The sequence below is a fragment of the Monodelphis domestica genome, chromosome 2 (genome assembly GCF_027887165.1).
Source record: "Monodelphis domestica isolate mMonDom1 chromosome 2, mMonDom1.pri, whole genome shotgun sequence".
In the NCBI taxonomy this organism is placed as follows: Eukaryota; Metazoa; Chordata; class Mammalia; order Didelphimorphia; family Didelphidae; genus Monodelphis; species Monodelphis domestica.
Window position 1 is genome coordinate 32,809,679 of NC_077228.1, and position 15,307 is coordinate 32,824,985.

The 15,307-nt window shown below is 61.0% G+C and overlaps 1 protein-coding gene across 1 annotated transcript; it reads left to right on the forward strand.

Moving 5' to 3' along the window:
* Positions 1–2,681: 2,681 nt before the first annotated feature.
* On the forward strand, positions 2,682–14,668 carry HECTD3 (HECT domain E3 ubiquitin protein ligase 3). The gene is made up of 21 exons (XM_056815235.1): positions 2,682–3,492; positions 3,921–4,081; positions 4,939–5,031; positions 5,198–5,333; positions 5,861–5,976; positions 6,323–6,436; positions 6,522–6,604; positions 7,514–7,679; positions 8,160–8,241; positions 8,506–8,688; positions 8,764–8,816; positions 9,439–9,503; positions 9,945–10,048; positions 11,943–12,062; positions 12,227–12,316; positions 12,406–12,612; positions 12,730–12,859; positions 13,013–13,087; positions 13,425–13,506; positions 13,914–13,985; positions 14,382–14,668. The coding sequence occupies exons 1-21, from the start codon at positions 3,163–3,165 to the stop codon at positions 14,464–14,466; spliced, it is 2,547 nt and encodes an 848-aa protein (XP_056671213.1). The 5' UTR covers positions 2,682–3,162; the 3' UTR covers positions 14,467–14,668.
* The last annotated feature ends 639 nt before the right edge of the window (positions 14,669–15,307 follow it).

A 15,307-nucleotide genomic window follows, 5' to 3' on the forward strand; every position in this document is an offset into this window, starting at 1 on the left:
TCCCAAGCCTTGCCGGGCTCTCACCGCTGCTCAGCAATCCTTCTGGTGCCCTTGCATAGGGCCTGTGACAAACTTCCTCCTTTCCTCTCCCGTGTTCCTCCCTCTTCTAGCATCTATTGACCATGAAGTCAGTCTCATAACTCATTCTTCCTGTCTTTCCTTTTGTAAAGGTGTGTGGAGCAGAGAGGAAATCACTTGAATCAAGGAATCAAGTTGAGTGAGGATATCTGTAAATACTGAATCAATCCATCTAAGACATTAAACTAGTCTTTAATCCATTTGGAAGAAATGGAGGTTATTTGATGAATTAAAACACTACACACAAGAAGGGCAATGAGAGTGGTTGAGAAGACTCAGCCCCGCCCTGTGGGGCCCCTATAAAATAGCAGACTTGGAGGGACTCCAGGGATTGGAGTGGTAAACAGCTTAGTGGTCAAGTTCCTGAGAGGGAATCGCTTTGGAAGGAATCCTATGTGTTCTATAGACTTAAGCCTGCCTTCTGCTGCACCCCATATGTATTTCATCCCAACTGTTCTTACTATATCCCCTTAGTAAATGTTTTTAAAAGCTCATAAACTCTGGCTAATTGATATCGAGTCGTGACATATTAAGGGAAGCACTCTGGTGGGGGCTCATGAGTTATAGCATTAGAGAAATTTTCCTTAAATCCTCAGGTTTACCCCTAGAACCCCAAGGGTGACAAATAGCAGGCACTGGGACCCTCTCCTACCAGGGTGAGTGGGTGTTGGGAGTATATCACACTCTGAACACTGGATTTTATCCTGCTTCAAAAGTGAATGCTTCTAAGGGCGACAGGGTAGCTCAGTAGATTGAGAGCCAGGCCTAGAGTTGGGAGGTCCTTGGTTCAAATCTGGCCTCAGACACTTCTAAGCTATGTGACCCTGGGCAAGTCACTTAACCCTCATTATCTAGCCTTTACTGCTCTTCCAACCTGGAGTTGATGGCTAAACTCATGGTAGACAGTAAGCTCCTTGAGGAGACAAGAAAAGAGAAAGAGGTTCAGGACCAAGGCTGAGGCGACACCTCCTAAACATGACCTGGAGGAGGATAGGGAGAGAGCAGGGCCTGGCAAACCAAGGAAGGGCGGTCCAGAGTGGGGCCCAATGCTACTTGAGCTCAAGAAAGATTAGGACCAAGAAAAGAATGTTGGATTTGACAATTAAGGGGTCAGTCAAGCATTGAAGCCAGACTGCAAAAGGCTGAAGAGCCCAAGATAAAGGGAAGTAGAGTAACTTTGTGGAAGGGAGAAAGAAAGGGGAGATCTAGGAGATAGCAGTGAGGGTGAACCTTTTAGAGGCTGAGCGCCTAAACTGTAAACTGCATGGAGATGAGGAGGGGAGCAGCCCAGCCCCACTTCCCTCTAGTAAGGAACTCTGGCAAACTCTTTGCTGGGGGGGTGTTATTACAGAGAGTGCTCTGAATGCTCTCTCTGGCATGTGTGCCATAGGTTTGCCAACACAAGTCTAAGGTCTAGGGAAGGTGGGTTTTTAAAAAAGTGAATCATGTAACATTTGTACAACCCAGTGAAATTTCTTGTCAGTTCTGGGAGTGGGGAAGGAAAGAACATGCATCATGTAAACATGGGAAAATATTTTTTAAAAATGAAAGAAAAAAAAGTGTGACTTGTACATTCTGGCTCCCTAGCCCAGGGAAGAGCAGCCATGTCTACCCCTCAGGGACAATCCAGAGAAGTTTAGGGTGCCTTTTTTTGAGCCATCTGCTCAAGTCCCCCCCAGTTGAATTCTTCTCCATCTGTTAGGGGGCATCCCAGATAGGAGGATATTTACCTCAAAGATAGAGCAAGAACATGTGAATAAAAGTCCTCCTGCTGCTCACACACCAGCAGAGAGGTTGAGAGTTCATGACAAAGTGGAGATAATTGGGAATTTGGCTGGAGAAGCTGGGTGGCTTGAGATCCAAGCCTAAAGACAGGAGGTCCTGGGTTCAAATGTGGCTTCAGATGCTTCCCAGATGTGTGACCCTGGGCAAGTCACTTCACCCCCATTGCCTAGCCCTGCCTGCTCTTCTGCCTTGGAATTAATACACAATGATTCTAAGGTGGAAGGTGAGGGTTTAAAAAAAAATGAGCATTGACTTGACTTGCTTTGGTTCTCTGTAGGCCTGAGTCAGGGGCAGTGTCAGCGCCAAGCACCGAGTGGAGGGATTGGAAGTCTGGATGAGATAAGGAATGGGTTTACGGGTCGTGAAGACCTCAGAAGAATAGAAGTTTTTGCTGAAGGAGTGGGGATCATGGAAGTCCCCATGAAGTTGGGGAGCCATGGGGAGCCATGGGGAGCTTCAGAGTGAGAGAGGAGCTGAGAGACATCCGCACCGGGAGAAGATGGACAGCAGGGAAGTCTCCCGGATGGCCGGAACTCTTGGAGAAAGACCAAGGGCAGAGGGGGAGGACAAAGCTTGGGGAGGCCTTGAGTGCCAGTGGGGGGGACCTCATCCAGGACCAGCAGGAGGCGGGGCAGGGCACGGACGGGGCAGGGATGGTCCGGCGCGTGCAGGGTTGTGGGAGCAGCCACTGGATGGAGGGGATGGAAGGGGAAGCGGTCTGGGAAAGAGGGAGGGTAGAGTGGTGGAACGGGAGATGGGCGGGGCGGGGCGGGGGCGGGGTAAGAGCCCACAGCTCGGTAGCTCCGGGGGGGGGGGAGGGGAAGGAGGGGGGCCGGCGGATTGCCGACTAGTGGAGGTCGTCGGGACCTGGGAGAGGAGTGACTAGGTCAGGGTCAACTGGTCAGTAGGTGTCAATGGATGGACCACGGACACTGCTAAGCCGTGCTTCTCCCGCTTCGTAAGGTAGAAGACCCCCAAACACATGGGGTTGCAGGCCGCTTCTCCTACAGCGCCCTCAAACATATGAGGGGACGGGCTGCTTCCCGTGCCTCGGAGAGTGGCACCCCAGTGTCTGTGGGGGGCGGGGCCGGGAGCGGCACTCCGAGGGGCTGCGGGAGTCCTCAGGGCAATACGGTCCTTCTGCGGGAGTACGCTGGTTATTACGGGTCGGGCTCGGAGGTCGCCGGCTCTGCGCCGCCTCCTCGGCTCAGCTGGGAGCCGGGTCGGAGGTTCGAGTCCTGCCTCCGCGCTCTTGCCTCAGCCGGCTCCCCTTCCCCTCCTCCCCTCTGAGGCCCGGTCATGGCTGGGGGCTCGGCAGGTGAGTCCCCGCACGGGCTGCTGGGCCGGGTGCGCTTCCTGCAGGAGGCGGCCCGCTGCCTCCGCACCGCTCGTCCGTTGCCTCGGCCGCTGGCCTTCGTGCCCCGGGAGGTCCGCTACAAGCTGTGCAAAGACCCCGTGGGCCCCGGGCCTCCGCGCTGCGTGCTGCCCGTCTGGGCGGCGCCAGGGTCCACCGCCAGGCGTGCTGGGCGCGACAGTCCGGGCAGCATCGAGGTGCCTCGCGGGGGTTGCGTGCGGGCTACGGGCGAGGAGCTGTGCAACAGCCACGGGCTCTGGATCAAGCTCACCAAGGTGAGGGGCACCCTGGGGTGCCGGCAGGGAGGGGGGACGGATATCTCCCGACACCTGGCATTTATCCGATGCCTGCCCTTTGCCTCCCCCTCCCCCGCGGCCGCCGGATGGCACCTTGCCTACCTATGCTTCCGGCTCCGCCCTGGGGGTTGGGATGCCGGTGGCCGTGGTGGAGCAGCCATGAACTGGAAACCTCCCCCCCCATCAGGGAGGGGCAGGGGAGGGAGGACTTCCTGAGGCTCAGCCTGTGGTCCTAGTGGCCCTCTGGCAGGGCAGACAGAGCCCATCCCCCAAGGTCTCCCAAGAGGAGGCTGCCCAACCTGCCCTGAGCTAAGAAGGGGCCAGTGAAAGCCTCTGGACTTCCAGACACCCTCAAGGGGTGTCCAGCCTCCAGGCCACCCCCCACCCCTGCGCTGTCTGTCCCCCAGGAGCAGCTGGCCGAGCATGGATGCAGCTGTGACCTCCCTGAAGGCTGGCTCCTGGCCTGCAAAAATGCCGAAGGTGGCGACCGCCTGGTACCCGTGGCCTCCCCCGACTGCCTGCAGAGGCAGCAGCAGCTCTTCGGGGTGGACTACAGGCCCGTGGCCAGGTCAGCCACCTTTGACAGTGTGGAGGAAGAAGGGGAGGGGCAAAGGGAAGGCAGGAGGGAGGCAGATAGAGCCTGTGCTTGTTTAATCCTTTTTTTTAAGCCCTCACCTTCCATCTTAGAACCACTACTGTGCAGTGGTTCCAAGGCAGAAGAGTGGTAAGGGCTTGGCAATGGGGGTCAAGTGACTTGCCCAGGGTCACACCGCTGGGAAGTGTCTGAGGTTAGATTTGAACCCAGGACCTCCTGTCTCTAGGCCTGGCTCTCCATCCACTGAGCCACCCAGCTGCCCCCTTGCTTGTTTAATCCTAATGATTACGCAGAGTTGGGCACCAATTTATCTCTACTTTACAGTTGAGTAAACTGAGGCAGACAGAGCTGAAGTGATTTGCCCTGTCTAGATTTGAACTCAAGTCTTCTTGACTCCAAGCCCAGGGTGCCAGCCAGCACCCAACTAATTCCTTCTGGTTTAGTCCTTTCCGGTTGTGCCGGGCTCTTCGTGGCCCATTTGTAGTTTCCTTAGCACAGAGATAGCAGAGGGTCCCCCGTTTCCTTCTCCCGCTCACGTGGCAGAGGAGGAAACGTAGGCCAACAAGGTGAAGTGACCGGCTCAGGGTCACCCAGCTAGGAAGCGTCTGAGACCGGATTGGGACTCGGGCTCTGGGCCGGCCTGGCTGCCCACCTGGGATACAGGATGGTGAAAGAGAGTCACAGGAAGGGAACCTAGAGAGGAGGAGGGGAGGCTCCGGGGAGCTCCTGCCTTCCTCCTTGGTGGGGAGCCGGGCAGGCAGGCCTTTGGATCGGAGCAGGGCCCGGGCTCTGGGCCGGCTCCCCTCTAGCTGCCCTTCCTGGTGCTGCAGGTGGGAGCAGGTGGTGGACCTGATGTACTCCTTGCGCCTGGGCACGCGGCCCCAGCCCGCGGAGGAGGACGCCGAGGCCGTGCAGAGGCTGCTGTACGTTGTGGAGGGGGAGCCCCTTGCTTGTATCTGGGGGTAGATTGGTGACGCAGCCAGGCTTCCCAGCAGCCCCTGGGCTGTCATTTCCTGTCCGGGGGGGCTCTGGGCCTGGGGGGAGGGGGTAGATCTCAGGCCTGACCAGAGCCTGGCGGGGGTGGGGCAGGTACGTGCCGCCCACGTGGACGTACGAGTGCGACGAGGACCTGGTGCACTTCTTGTATGACCACGTGGGCAAGGAGGACGAGAATCTGGGCAGCGTGAAGCAGTACGTGGAGAGCATCGACGTGTCTTCCTTCACGGTGAGGGTCACGGCTGCCCACCTGGCACACAGCAAGGCCCCAGGCACCAGCCCTGCCCTCGGGGAGCTCCTGCTCCGTTTAGGGGCCGGCAGGCACATGGGTGGGATGTGGGGGGCCTCTTCGAGGACAGCCTGAGTGTTGGGGGCTTCTGCAAGCCTCAGGTGACCCTGAGGGACCACCCTAGCGGTGGGAGGTCCTGGGTTCAAATCTGGGGGGGTGTCTCTGATCCTTTCTGTACCCCCTTAGGGTTTTGTTTAGATACAGACACACATGGCTAGTGAAGAAGCCAGCTGGGATTCGAACCCACAGCTTCTCACTCAAAGGCCAGAGTCCCAGAGTGTGGCTCTCTGGGGTACGCTCCCCCCATCCCTGGAGCTCCAGGGGCCTTGGTGGTCCTCGAGCCCACCCCCCTCCTTTAGAGAGAAGGAATAGGCCTAGGGCACAGGGAAGAACCTGCCGGTGCCCTCGGTTTTGGTGCCAGATACCGGGCTGGGAAGGGAAGGCCCTCACCCATCCCTTCTCCTCAGGAGGATTTCAATGTGTCGTGCCTGACAGACAGCAACGCAGACACCTACTGGGAGAGCGATGGGTCGCAGTGCCAGCACTGGGTCCGCCTTACCATGAAGAAGGGCACCATCATCAAGTGAGCAGAGACCCTTCTATTCCCTCAGCCCTGCTGGGCACCCCCTTCTCCTGGGAGAAGCCGCCCTTCCCTCAGAGAGGCCCTGCTGGGCACCACGGTGTGCCCGGCTGGCACAGGCCACCCCCTTCCCCTGAGAGAAGCCGCCCTTCCCTCAGAGAGGCCCTGCTGGGCACCACGGTGTGCCCGGCTGGCACAGGCCACCCCCTTCCCCTGGGAGAAGCCGCCCTTCCCTCAGAGAGGCCCTGCTGGGCACCACGGTGTGCCCGGCTGGCACAGGCCACCCCCTTCCCCTGAGAGAAGCCGCCTTTCCCTCGGAGAGGCCCCTCAGCCCCGGGTCTCCCACCAGGAAGCTGCTGCTCACCGTGGACACGACGGACGATAACTTCATGCCCAAGCGTGTGGTGGTGTACGGGGGCGAAGGGGACAACCTGAAGAAGCTGAGCGACGTGGCCATTGACGAGTACGTGGCGGCCGGGGGCGGCCGGGGGGCCTCCCTGAGCGGTCCTGCCAGAACCTCTTTCTCCGCTTCCCCCCGCTGTGCCCAGGACGCTGATCGGGGACGTCTGCGTCCTGGAGGACATGACCGCCCACCTCCCCATCGTGGAGATCCGCATCGTGGAGTGCCGAGGTGAGCCTGGCCCTCCCCAGGGCAGGAGAAGATGCCCAACGGGGCCAGGACCGATGAGGGCAGGCCCAGGTGGGGGCGGACGTCAGGCTGGGCCTCGTCAGAGAATGGGGGAGAGGAGGCCGGCGTCCGGGGCAGCAGGGGAAAGATGGGGATGCGGGAGGCTCTCCCCAAGGCCTGGCCAGATCCGAGGGAGAAGGAGCCCTGAGCAGGCTGGAGGGCAGAGGTGGCCTGGGCTTTTTGGAGCGGTCAGCATTTGGCCTCAGGCCCTGGCTCAGAGTCGGGGATGGAGAAATGTCTTTAGCTTCTGAGTTGGAGTGTCCTCCAGGGCTGCCACCCAGACCGGGCCCAGGAGGTGGAGGGCAGAGGAGCCCGTGCCAGCGGGGGTAAGAGGGCATCCTGCCTCAGATGGAGGCTTGGGCTCAGCTGTGCCACAGGGCACACACTGTCTGAGGGGCAGACGGCACGCAAAGGGCCGTGCGCCCGAGAGATGGAGGCAGAACCGTGGCCAGGTTGGGTCTTACTCTCTGGCCCCGTCCAGGTTTTCTAGGCAGAGATCCAGGGGGGTTGGCTGTTTCCTTCTCTGGCTTGTTTTACAGATAGGGAAACCGAGGCTCGCAGGGTTAGGGGACTTGTCCAGGGATTACACGGCTAGTCTGAGGCTGCCACCTCACTGCAGTCAGAGCAGAGGGCAGACCCCCGCCGGGGAGGGGGGGGGGGCGTCTCAGTGGTCAGCAGGGAGCCTAGGCAGGAGAGGGGATCTGAGAAGGCCCCGAGGCCAGTGTGTGGGCCCAAGAGAGGCTGCAGAGAAGGCGAGGATAAAAGGAGGCCCCAAGAGAGAGGAGCCTGCTGTGCCCGGGTGCCCACAGGGCCCAGGAAGCTTTGGGGTCACGCTCCGTCCCTCCCTGGCAGATGATGGCATTGATGTCCGCCTTCGAGGAGTCAAGATCAAGTCCTCCCGGCAGCGCGACCTGGGGCTGAGCGCCGACATGTTCCAGCCCGCCAGCCTAGTGCGCTACCCGCGTCTGGAGGGCACAGCGCCCGAGGTCCTGTACCGCCGGGCTGTGCTTCTGCAGAGGTGCCCAGGCCTCCCCCCCCCCCCCCCCCGGGCCAGGGTGATTCTGGGGGGGCACCCCCTCCCCTCCCCCCTCCTCCTGGGGCCAGGGTGATTCTGGGGGGCACCCCCTTCCCTACCTCTGGCCGCACTCCTCCTGGGGCCAGGGTGATTCTGGGGGGGCACCCCCTCCCCTCCCCCCTCCTCCTGGGGCCAGGGTGATTCTGGGGGGGCACCCCCTTCCCTACCTCTGGCCGCACTCCTCCTGGGGCCAGGGTGATTCTGGGGGGGCACCCCCTCCCCTCCCCCCTCCTCCTGGGGCCAGGTTGATTCTGGGGGGGAACCCCCTCCCCTCCCCCCTCCTCCTGGGGCCAGGGTGATTCTGGGGGGGAACCCCCTCCCCTCCCCCCTCCTCCTGGGGCCAGGGTGATTCTGGGGGGGCACCCCCTTCCCTCCCTCTGGCCGCGCTCCTCCTGCAACTGCACCCCTGCCACCCCCCCCCAGGTTTATCAAGGTCCTCGACAGCGTCCTGCATCACCTCGTGCCCGCCTGGGACTACAGTCTGGGCACCTTCGGTGACATCAAGGTGAGCAGCCGGAAGAGACCTCAGAGGCTGGGTCCAAACAAGTCGTGCCCTCTGTGACTGCACCCCCAAACATCATCCCATCAATCTGTGACAGGCCCCATTTTACAGAGGAGGAAACGGAGGCCAGCAGGGTCACACAGACAGTCTGAGGCTGGATTTGAACCTGGGCCTCCCTGCCTCTAGATCCTCCCCTCCGGGTGAGGGCAGAGATGGGGCCTCCCTGCAGCTGTGCGTTCATTAAGCACCAACTGTCTGCCTCCCCAGCAAGTCAAGCAGTTCCTGCTGCTGTCTCGCCGGCGCCCGGCCCTCGTGTCCCAGTGTCTGCGCGACTCCGAGACCGGCAAGCCCAGCATCATGCCCCGTCTGTACATCAACCGCCGGCTGGCCATGGAGCACCGCGACTGCCCGGCCCGAGACACCAGCTGCAAGAACGCCGTCTTCACCCAGGTCTGCCTGTGGCGGGGGTGGGGTGGGGAAGGGGTGCAGGGGCTGCTGGGGGGGCTCACGCTCTCCCCCCCCCAGGTGTATGAGGGCCTCAAACCGTCGGACAAGTACGAGAAGCCGCTGGACTACAGGTACGGTGTGGCACGGCCCCGCCGCGTCCCTGCTGCAAACTCCACCAAGCCAGGGGCAGCCCTTCGGGCTTGGCATTCCAGGCCCGCCTCTGGGCTCACCCATCCCGGAGACCAAACAGGCATCTATTATGCACCTGCTGTGTGCTGAGCGCCGCGCTGGGCTTGGAGGAGACGGGGTTTAGGGCTTCTGAGGAGAGGGGCGCAGGGGGGTGCCAGGGAGCAGAAGCAGAGAATGGCACCCGCCTCTGGCCAGGGAGCTTCCCCTAAGGACGGGGAGCTCACTGCCTCCCACAGCAGCCTGTCCCTCCTGGATCAGCCTTTCCTCTCCCTGCACCCCCCAGACCTCCTCTCGTCCAGGCTCAGCCCCAGCTTCTCCCTGTGAAGGGAACGTCCAGAACCCAGAGCAGAGACCCCTCGGTCTTTGGGGGTGCAGCCCCCCACCTAACAGAAGAGAGGGAGGGGAGGACCCGAGGGGCTCCCCACTCTCTGCCTCCGCCTCCCCCGCCCCCTAAAGGCGCTCCTTCCCAGCTCTGGGTGTGGGGGGGGGGGGCAGCGGGGGTGAGGGCTGAGGGCGGGCCCTGCGAGGAGCCCGCTGGGTGCTGAGGACCCGCCCTCCTGGCAGGTGGCCCCTGCGCTACGACCAGTGGTGGGAGTGCAAGTTCATCGCCGAAGGCATCATTGACCAAGGTGAGCCGGGGCTGGGGGAGCTGCAGCAGGCGTCCCTCGCTGCCATTCTGCCTCCAACAGGCACACACACTCACACTCACCCACGCACACCCATGCACACTCATGCACATTCACTCACACATTCATACATACCCATGCAAATCACTCACACGCATGCATACACACATTCACACCCATGCACACCCCTGCACGCACGCACGCGCGCGCGCGCACACACACACACACACACACACACACACACACACACACACACACACACACACACACACACACACACTCCTGTTCTCCAAAGCTGCCTGAAGCTGGGCCCTGGCCCCCGGAGGGGTCAGCCTGTCCCCTTTCTCCGGAGCCTTCTCCCAGGACAGCCTCTTCGTCCTCCAGCTCAGGACAGGCTCCAGGCCTGGGGAGAGCCGTGACCCTGTTCTGGGGCTCTGATTCCAGGGGGAGGTTTCCGGGACAGCCTGGCCGACATGTCGGAGGAGCTGTGTCCCAGTTCGGCCGACACTCCCGTCCCCTTGCCCTTCTTCGTCCGCACGGCCAACCAGGTGGGTCGATGGTGGAAGGTGGAAGGGGGGCAGGCTGGGGGGGTGGGAGAGCCGGAAGCCCACCCACGCAGCGGCCTGCAGGGGGAGGTCAGGCCTTGAATGTCAGGATCGGGGATCGGCCAAGCAGGTTGTCATGGAAGGAAGAAGGAATGAGGAGTTCAGCCCTTTCTCCGTCTCATCGGCTTTATGACCCCGTTTGGGGTTTCTTGGCAAGGACACTGCAAGGTTTGCCCTTTCCATCCCCGGCTTATTTTACCAATGAGGAAACGGAGGCAAACGGTGGGGTGATTGACTTGCTACAGCTCGTAAGGGGAGGCAGTGGGGCTTTTGCGGCGTGCCCGGGTCCCTCGGCTTGTGAGTGTCTGAGGCCGGATTTGAACTCAGGAAGGCGAGTCTTCCTGGCTTTGGGCCTGGCACGCCAGCCGCTGTGCCACCCAGTTGCCCGGGAAGTCGGAAGGCCTGGGTTCCAGTCCCACCTCATGTACTTACTAGCTTTGTGATTCTGGGTAGGTCACTTAACCCTTTGCCTCCGTTTCCCCAGCTGTAAGTGGAAATAACAGTAGCTCCTCCCTCCTGGGCTTGCTAAGCACGCGTTCCATAAGGATGGTAAAGCGCTTAGCCCGGGGCCGGCACCGGCCGCTCCCTCGAGGCTCCGTCCTCCTTGCTGTTCTTGTTATCTTTAGTCAGCAGAGCCACATCCGGGCCTTTACTAGCCACGTGTCCTGGGGTTGGTCCCTTGGCCGCTCTGGGCTGTAGAGTGCCCGCCTGGGAAATGGAGACCTTGACAGAGGTGCAGCCTTGTAGGGCCAGAGAGGTGGGGGGCCTCCCTGCCCTAAGGCGGCCTCTGCATGGAGAGGAGAGGCTGGAGCCCAGACTGACGATGGTGGGACCCGTCTGAGATTCCAGGGGCAGCTGGGTGGCTCCGTGGATAGAGCTCCAGGCCTGGAGGCGGAGGTCCCGGGTTCCAATCTGGCCTCAGACGCTTCCCAGCTGGGTGTCCCTGGGCCAGTCACGTCACCCCCATGGCCCATGGCCCAGCCCTGACCACTCTTCTGCCGTGGAGCCGATACTTAGGGCTGATTCTAAGACAAAAGGTGGAGCTTGTCGATGCCTTTTTGGAGGAATGATGGAATGATGGCGCTGGTCCTTTGGAGGCGTGAGGATGCCCGTCCTGGAGGCTGGCCCTGGCCGGGGGGGTGGGGGGGGGTGTCTCGGCAGAAGGAAGGAAGGGGAGACGGGAGCGCTCAGAGGAGGGAATGCGGCAGGATGGACGTCCGGTGGGTTGGGGAGCCACGGACGGGCAGAGGACTGAAGAGCAGGGAAGCTGCTTGAGGTTTCTAGTCTGTAAACATTTATTGAGCATCTGCTGCGGGCCAGGCAGAAGGGGCTGTTGGTCAAGGGAAGAGGGTGGAGGTTGCCCGTTGGGACCGGGGGGCCCAGAGGTCTCCTCATTCTGGGGAGCTCCATGTGCAGGGGTTTTGGGGTGTAAGGAGAGGGGAAGGGCCCCCCAGGCAGGAGCAGGAGGCCTGGGTGGGGGTGGCCAGAGGAGCTCTGGGGGCTTGCCGTGGCCCGCCCAGGCCCGAGGGTGAGAGCGGCCACGGGAGGAGAGGCCCAGGTTTGCATCATGGTTTGTTTGCCAAGGCCCAGACCACAGCAGGGGTTGTTTGGAGGTCGGTGCCTCAGGGGTCCCCTGCAGAGGCCCTTCCAGAGTGAGGATCTGGGGAGACTTCCTGGAATGGGGCTGAGTTGGGTGGGGAGCCCTGAGGCCACCTTGTGCTATGGGGTGGGGGGAGACAGCCCGGGCCGCCCCCAGCCCCATTTCCACCCCCAGGCTCCAGGGGCATCGGTCCCCCGGACCCCCCATCTCCCTGAAAGCCCCCTTCTCCCCTGCCAGGGCAACGGTACCGGCGAGGCCCGGGACATGTATGTCCCCAACCCTTCCTGCCGGGAGTTCGCCAAGTACGAGTGGATTGGGCAGCTGATGGGCGCCGCCCTGCGGGGCAAGGAGTTCTTGGTGAGTGGCCAGGGCGGCCGAGGGGACAGGGAAGGCCAGGCCCTCGCTACGACACAGAGGGGGAGGGGCGCCTCTCCTCCTCACTCTCGGGCTCTGCGGAGTCAGGACCCAGACCTCAGCCTTCCGCGGGCATCAGCTCGGCAAAGCGGCTTTTGCCTCGGCAGGTGCTGGCTCTGCCCGGCTTCGTGTGGAAGCAGCTGTCCGGGGAGGAGGTGAGCTGGAGCAAAGACTTCTCGGCTGTGGACTCCGTGCTGGTGAGTGGCCCCGGGCTGCGGCCCTGTCCCGCGGGTGAGCCCGGCCCGGGGCTCTGACGCCGCCCTCCCCCTCCCTCTCCCCGGGCCAGGTGAAGCTCCTGGAGGTGATGGAGGTGATGGACAAGGAGACCTTTGAATTCAAGTTCGGCCAGGAGCTGACCTACACCACGGTGCTCAGCGACCAGCGCATGGTGGAGCTTGTGCCCGGCGGGGCGGCCACGGCCGTGTGTTACGAGGACCGCGGACGCTTCATCCGGCTGGTGCAGCAGGCCAGGCTGGAGGAGAGCAAGGAGCAGGTGCAAGCCGGGGGGCGTCCGGGCCCAGCCAAGCTTCCCACCTGGGTCTCCGAGGGGGAGGGGAGGGGGAGCGGTGAGCCCCATCCCTGAAGTCCCTGCGCTCCGCCTCCTACCCAGGTGGCTGCCATGCAGGCGGGGCTCCTGAAGGTGGTGCCCCAAGCGGTGTTAGACCTGCTGACCTGGCAGGAGTTGGAGAAGAAGGTGTGTGGGGACCCCGAAGTCACAGTGGACGCCCTCCGTAAGCTGAGTGAGTCTCGGCGCCTTTCCTCTCTGAGCCTCAGTTTCTTCATCTGTAGGTTGGGTGCAGGGAGGGCCATCAGCTGATCTCTAGGGATGCTTCCCCTCACCTTCCTTCTTCCTGTTTCCCATTTCCTCCTATCTCGTTCTGTCTCTGCCGTAGCCCGGTTTGAGGACTTTGAGCCGTCGGACACCCGCGTGCAGTATTTCTGGGAGGCCCTCAACAACTTCACAAATGGTGAGCACGTGTCGGGTCAGCCCCAGGAAGACGAGGTCCATGGGAGAGCCTTTAAAAATAAGTTAAGCCCCCCTTCCGTCCTGGCGTCCATCCTGGTTATTGGCTCCAAGGCAGAAGAGCGGTCAGGGCTGGGCAGTGGGGGTCAAGTGACTTGCCCAGGAAGTGTCTGAGGCCAGATTTGAACTCAGGATCCCCCGTCTCCAGGCTCTATCCACTGAGCCTCCTCACAACCCCTAAGAAGCGCTTGTGCCCAAATGGAGTGGGCTGCCTGGATGGGTGGGGAATTCCTGATCCCTGGAGGGCTCCGAGTGATGCCTGACGTGTCCTCCTCCCTTAGAGGACCGGAGCCGCTTTCTCCGCTTTGTCACCGGCCGGAGTCGCCTGCCCGCCCGCATCTACATCTACCCAGACAAGCTGGGGTACGTGGGGTGCCCGGGGTCTCGGCTGCCTGGAGAAAGAGGAGACTTGTGGGGAATGTTCCACGGTCCTGCCCAAGCCTCGATGGCAGATCGGCTTGGCTGAGTGGGGAGTCCTGCCTGGGGGACCCCTCTCTGGCCCTGGTTCCTCTTCTCTATCAGGAGTGGGGTGGGCTCGATGGCCGCGGGGTCCTCCAGCTCCCAATCTGGGTGCCCGCCATTGTGATTCCAGCACTGACACGAGGGGGAGGTCTCTGGGGGCAGCACCCACAGGTAGAAGGGAGACAGGGAAGGGGCTTCCCCTCACCTGGGCGTGAACTTCCCTGCCCTGGCGGAGGATCCTGTGGGCCGCTGCGGACCGCTCAGAGGGTTCACTGGCTCCTGAGCTCTTGGCTTCCCTCCACCCCCAGCTCAGAAACAACTGATGCCCTGCCAGAGTCTTCCACCTGTTCGAGCACCCTCTTCCTGCCCCATTATGTCAGGTGAGTGGAGGAGGGCTCAGCCTTCTGGTTGACCACTGAAGGCAGGACTGGCAGAAAGGTGTAGACAGACATTTAAGTTAGATGTCAGGAAAAATAATTTTGTAATAATCAGCTGTCCCAAAGTGCAGTGGACTGCCTGGGTGGGTAATGAGCTCCCTGTCATTGGAGAGTTTCACAAGTAGGAGGCTGGTTATTGCAGAGGAGGCTTCCTAGAAGGGAGCTGGAAGGAGACCCCAAGCTGGACTTGATAGACCCGAGGTCCCTCGTAACACCGAGAGCTGGCTCTCCCATCCCGTCTGTCTCTGTGCTTATCAGTGGGGTTCAAGGCTGGGAAGCAGGCTGCCCATACCCTCTGGCCTCAAGACACTGATCCTCTCTCTGTCTCTCCCTCCACAGTGCCAAGGTGTGTGAGGAGAAGTTGAGGTATGCCGCCTACAACTGTGTAGCCATCGACACAGACATGAGCCCCTGGGAAGAGTGAGCCCCCGGCCCAGCAGCGCTCCTGGGGACCACAGGCAGGTCAGCACTGGGCCTGGATGTCAGAGTGCCTCAGGACAGCAGTGAGTGCCTTCTCTACTGTGCCTCTGCGGGGGGCCAGTGCCCTCCGCATCCTTCTGAGGTCGGGCTGCCTCAGAGAGGGGATGGAAGGCAGCCCCTACCCTAAATAAACCACTTCGCCCCTCTCTCAGGCCATCTGCAGTTTCTTGTGTTCTGGAGGGTACCAGGGACTAGCCAGCCTGATCTGCCGGGTCTCAGATGCCTTTGAGTGCTTAGAAATCCCCAGGCCTGGTACTTTCCTGAGGTAGCTTAGTTTGGAGTGTTCAGGGCCAGGGTCTGCAATCTGATGCTACCTGGGCTCAAGTTCCATCCCCACCACATCCTCAGGAGATTCCTCTAAGAGGGACAGTCATTACCTCCCTCCAGGCCTCCGTCCCTTCTTGGTGGGTTTTTCTTGGGTGGGAAGGTGGAGAGCAGAAAGAGGTGTGAACCCTGCTTTGGGGCTGGGAGCTCTCCCTAACTCTAACCCTGCTGGAGCAGGTACTGGAGAAGCTTTGTCCAGCACAGGCTCTTTCCTGGGGGCCCAGATGGGTCTCCTTTTAAGGCAGTTCTTAACCTTTCTTCTGTCACAGACCCCTTTAGAAGGCTATCAGTCGAGGCCCAAGAACCCCTTCTCAGAAGAATATTCTTAAATGCACTCTATAAAATACCAAGGATTACAAAGGAGACTGATTATAATCATATACAGCTATCAAATATTAAAACAAAAACCAAGCTCTTGGAGCCCAGGTTAAGAGACTGCCCACTTAGGGGGATTTTGGATT

Coding starts and splice junctions, on each gene's coding strand:
- HECTD3 (XM_056815235.1), top strand. CDS start 3,163: ATGGCTGGGGGCTCGGCAGGTGAGTCCCCGCACGGGCTGCTGGGCCGG. Junction 6,437..6,521: donor AGCGACGTGGCCATTGACGA/GTACGTGGCGGC, acceptor CGCTGTGCCCAG/GACGCTGATCGGGGACGTCT. Junction 12,317..12,405: donor CGGCTGTGGACTCCGTGCTG/GTGAGTGGCCCC, acceptor TCCCCGGGCCAG/GTGAAGCTCCTGGAGGTGAT.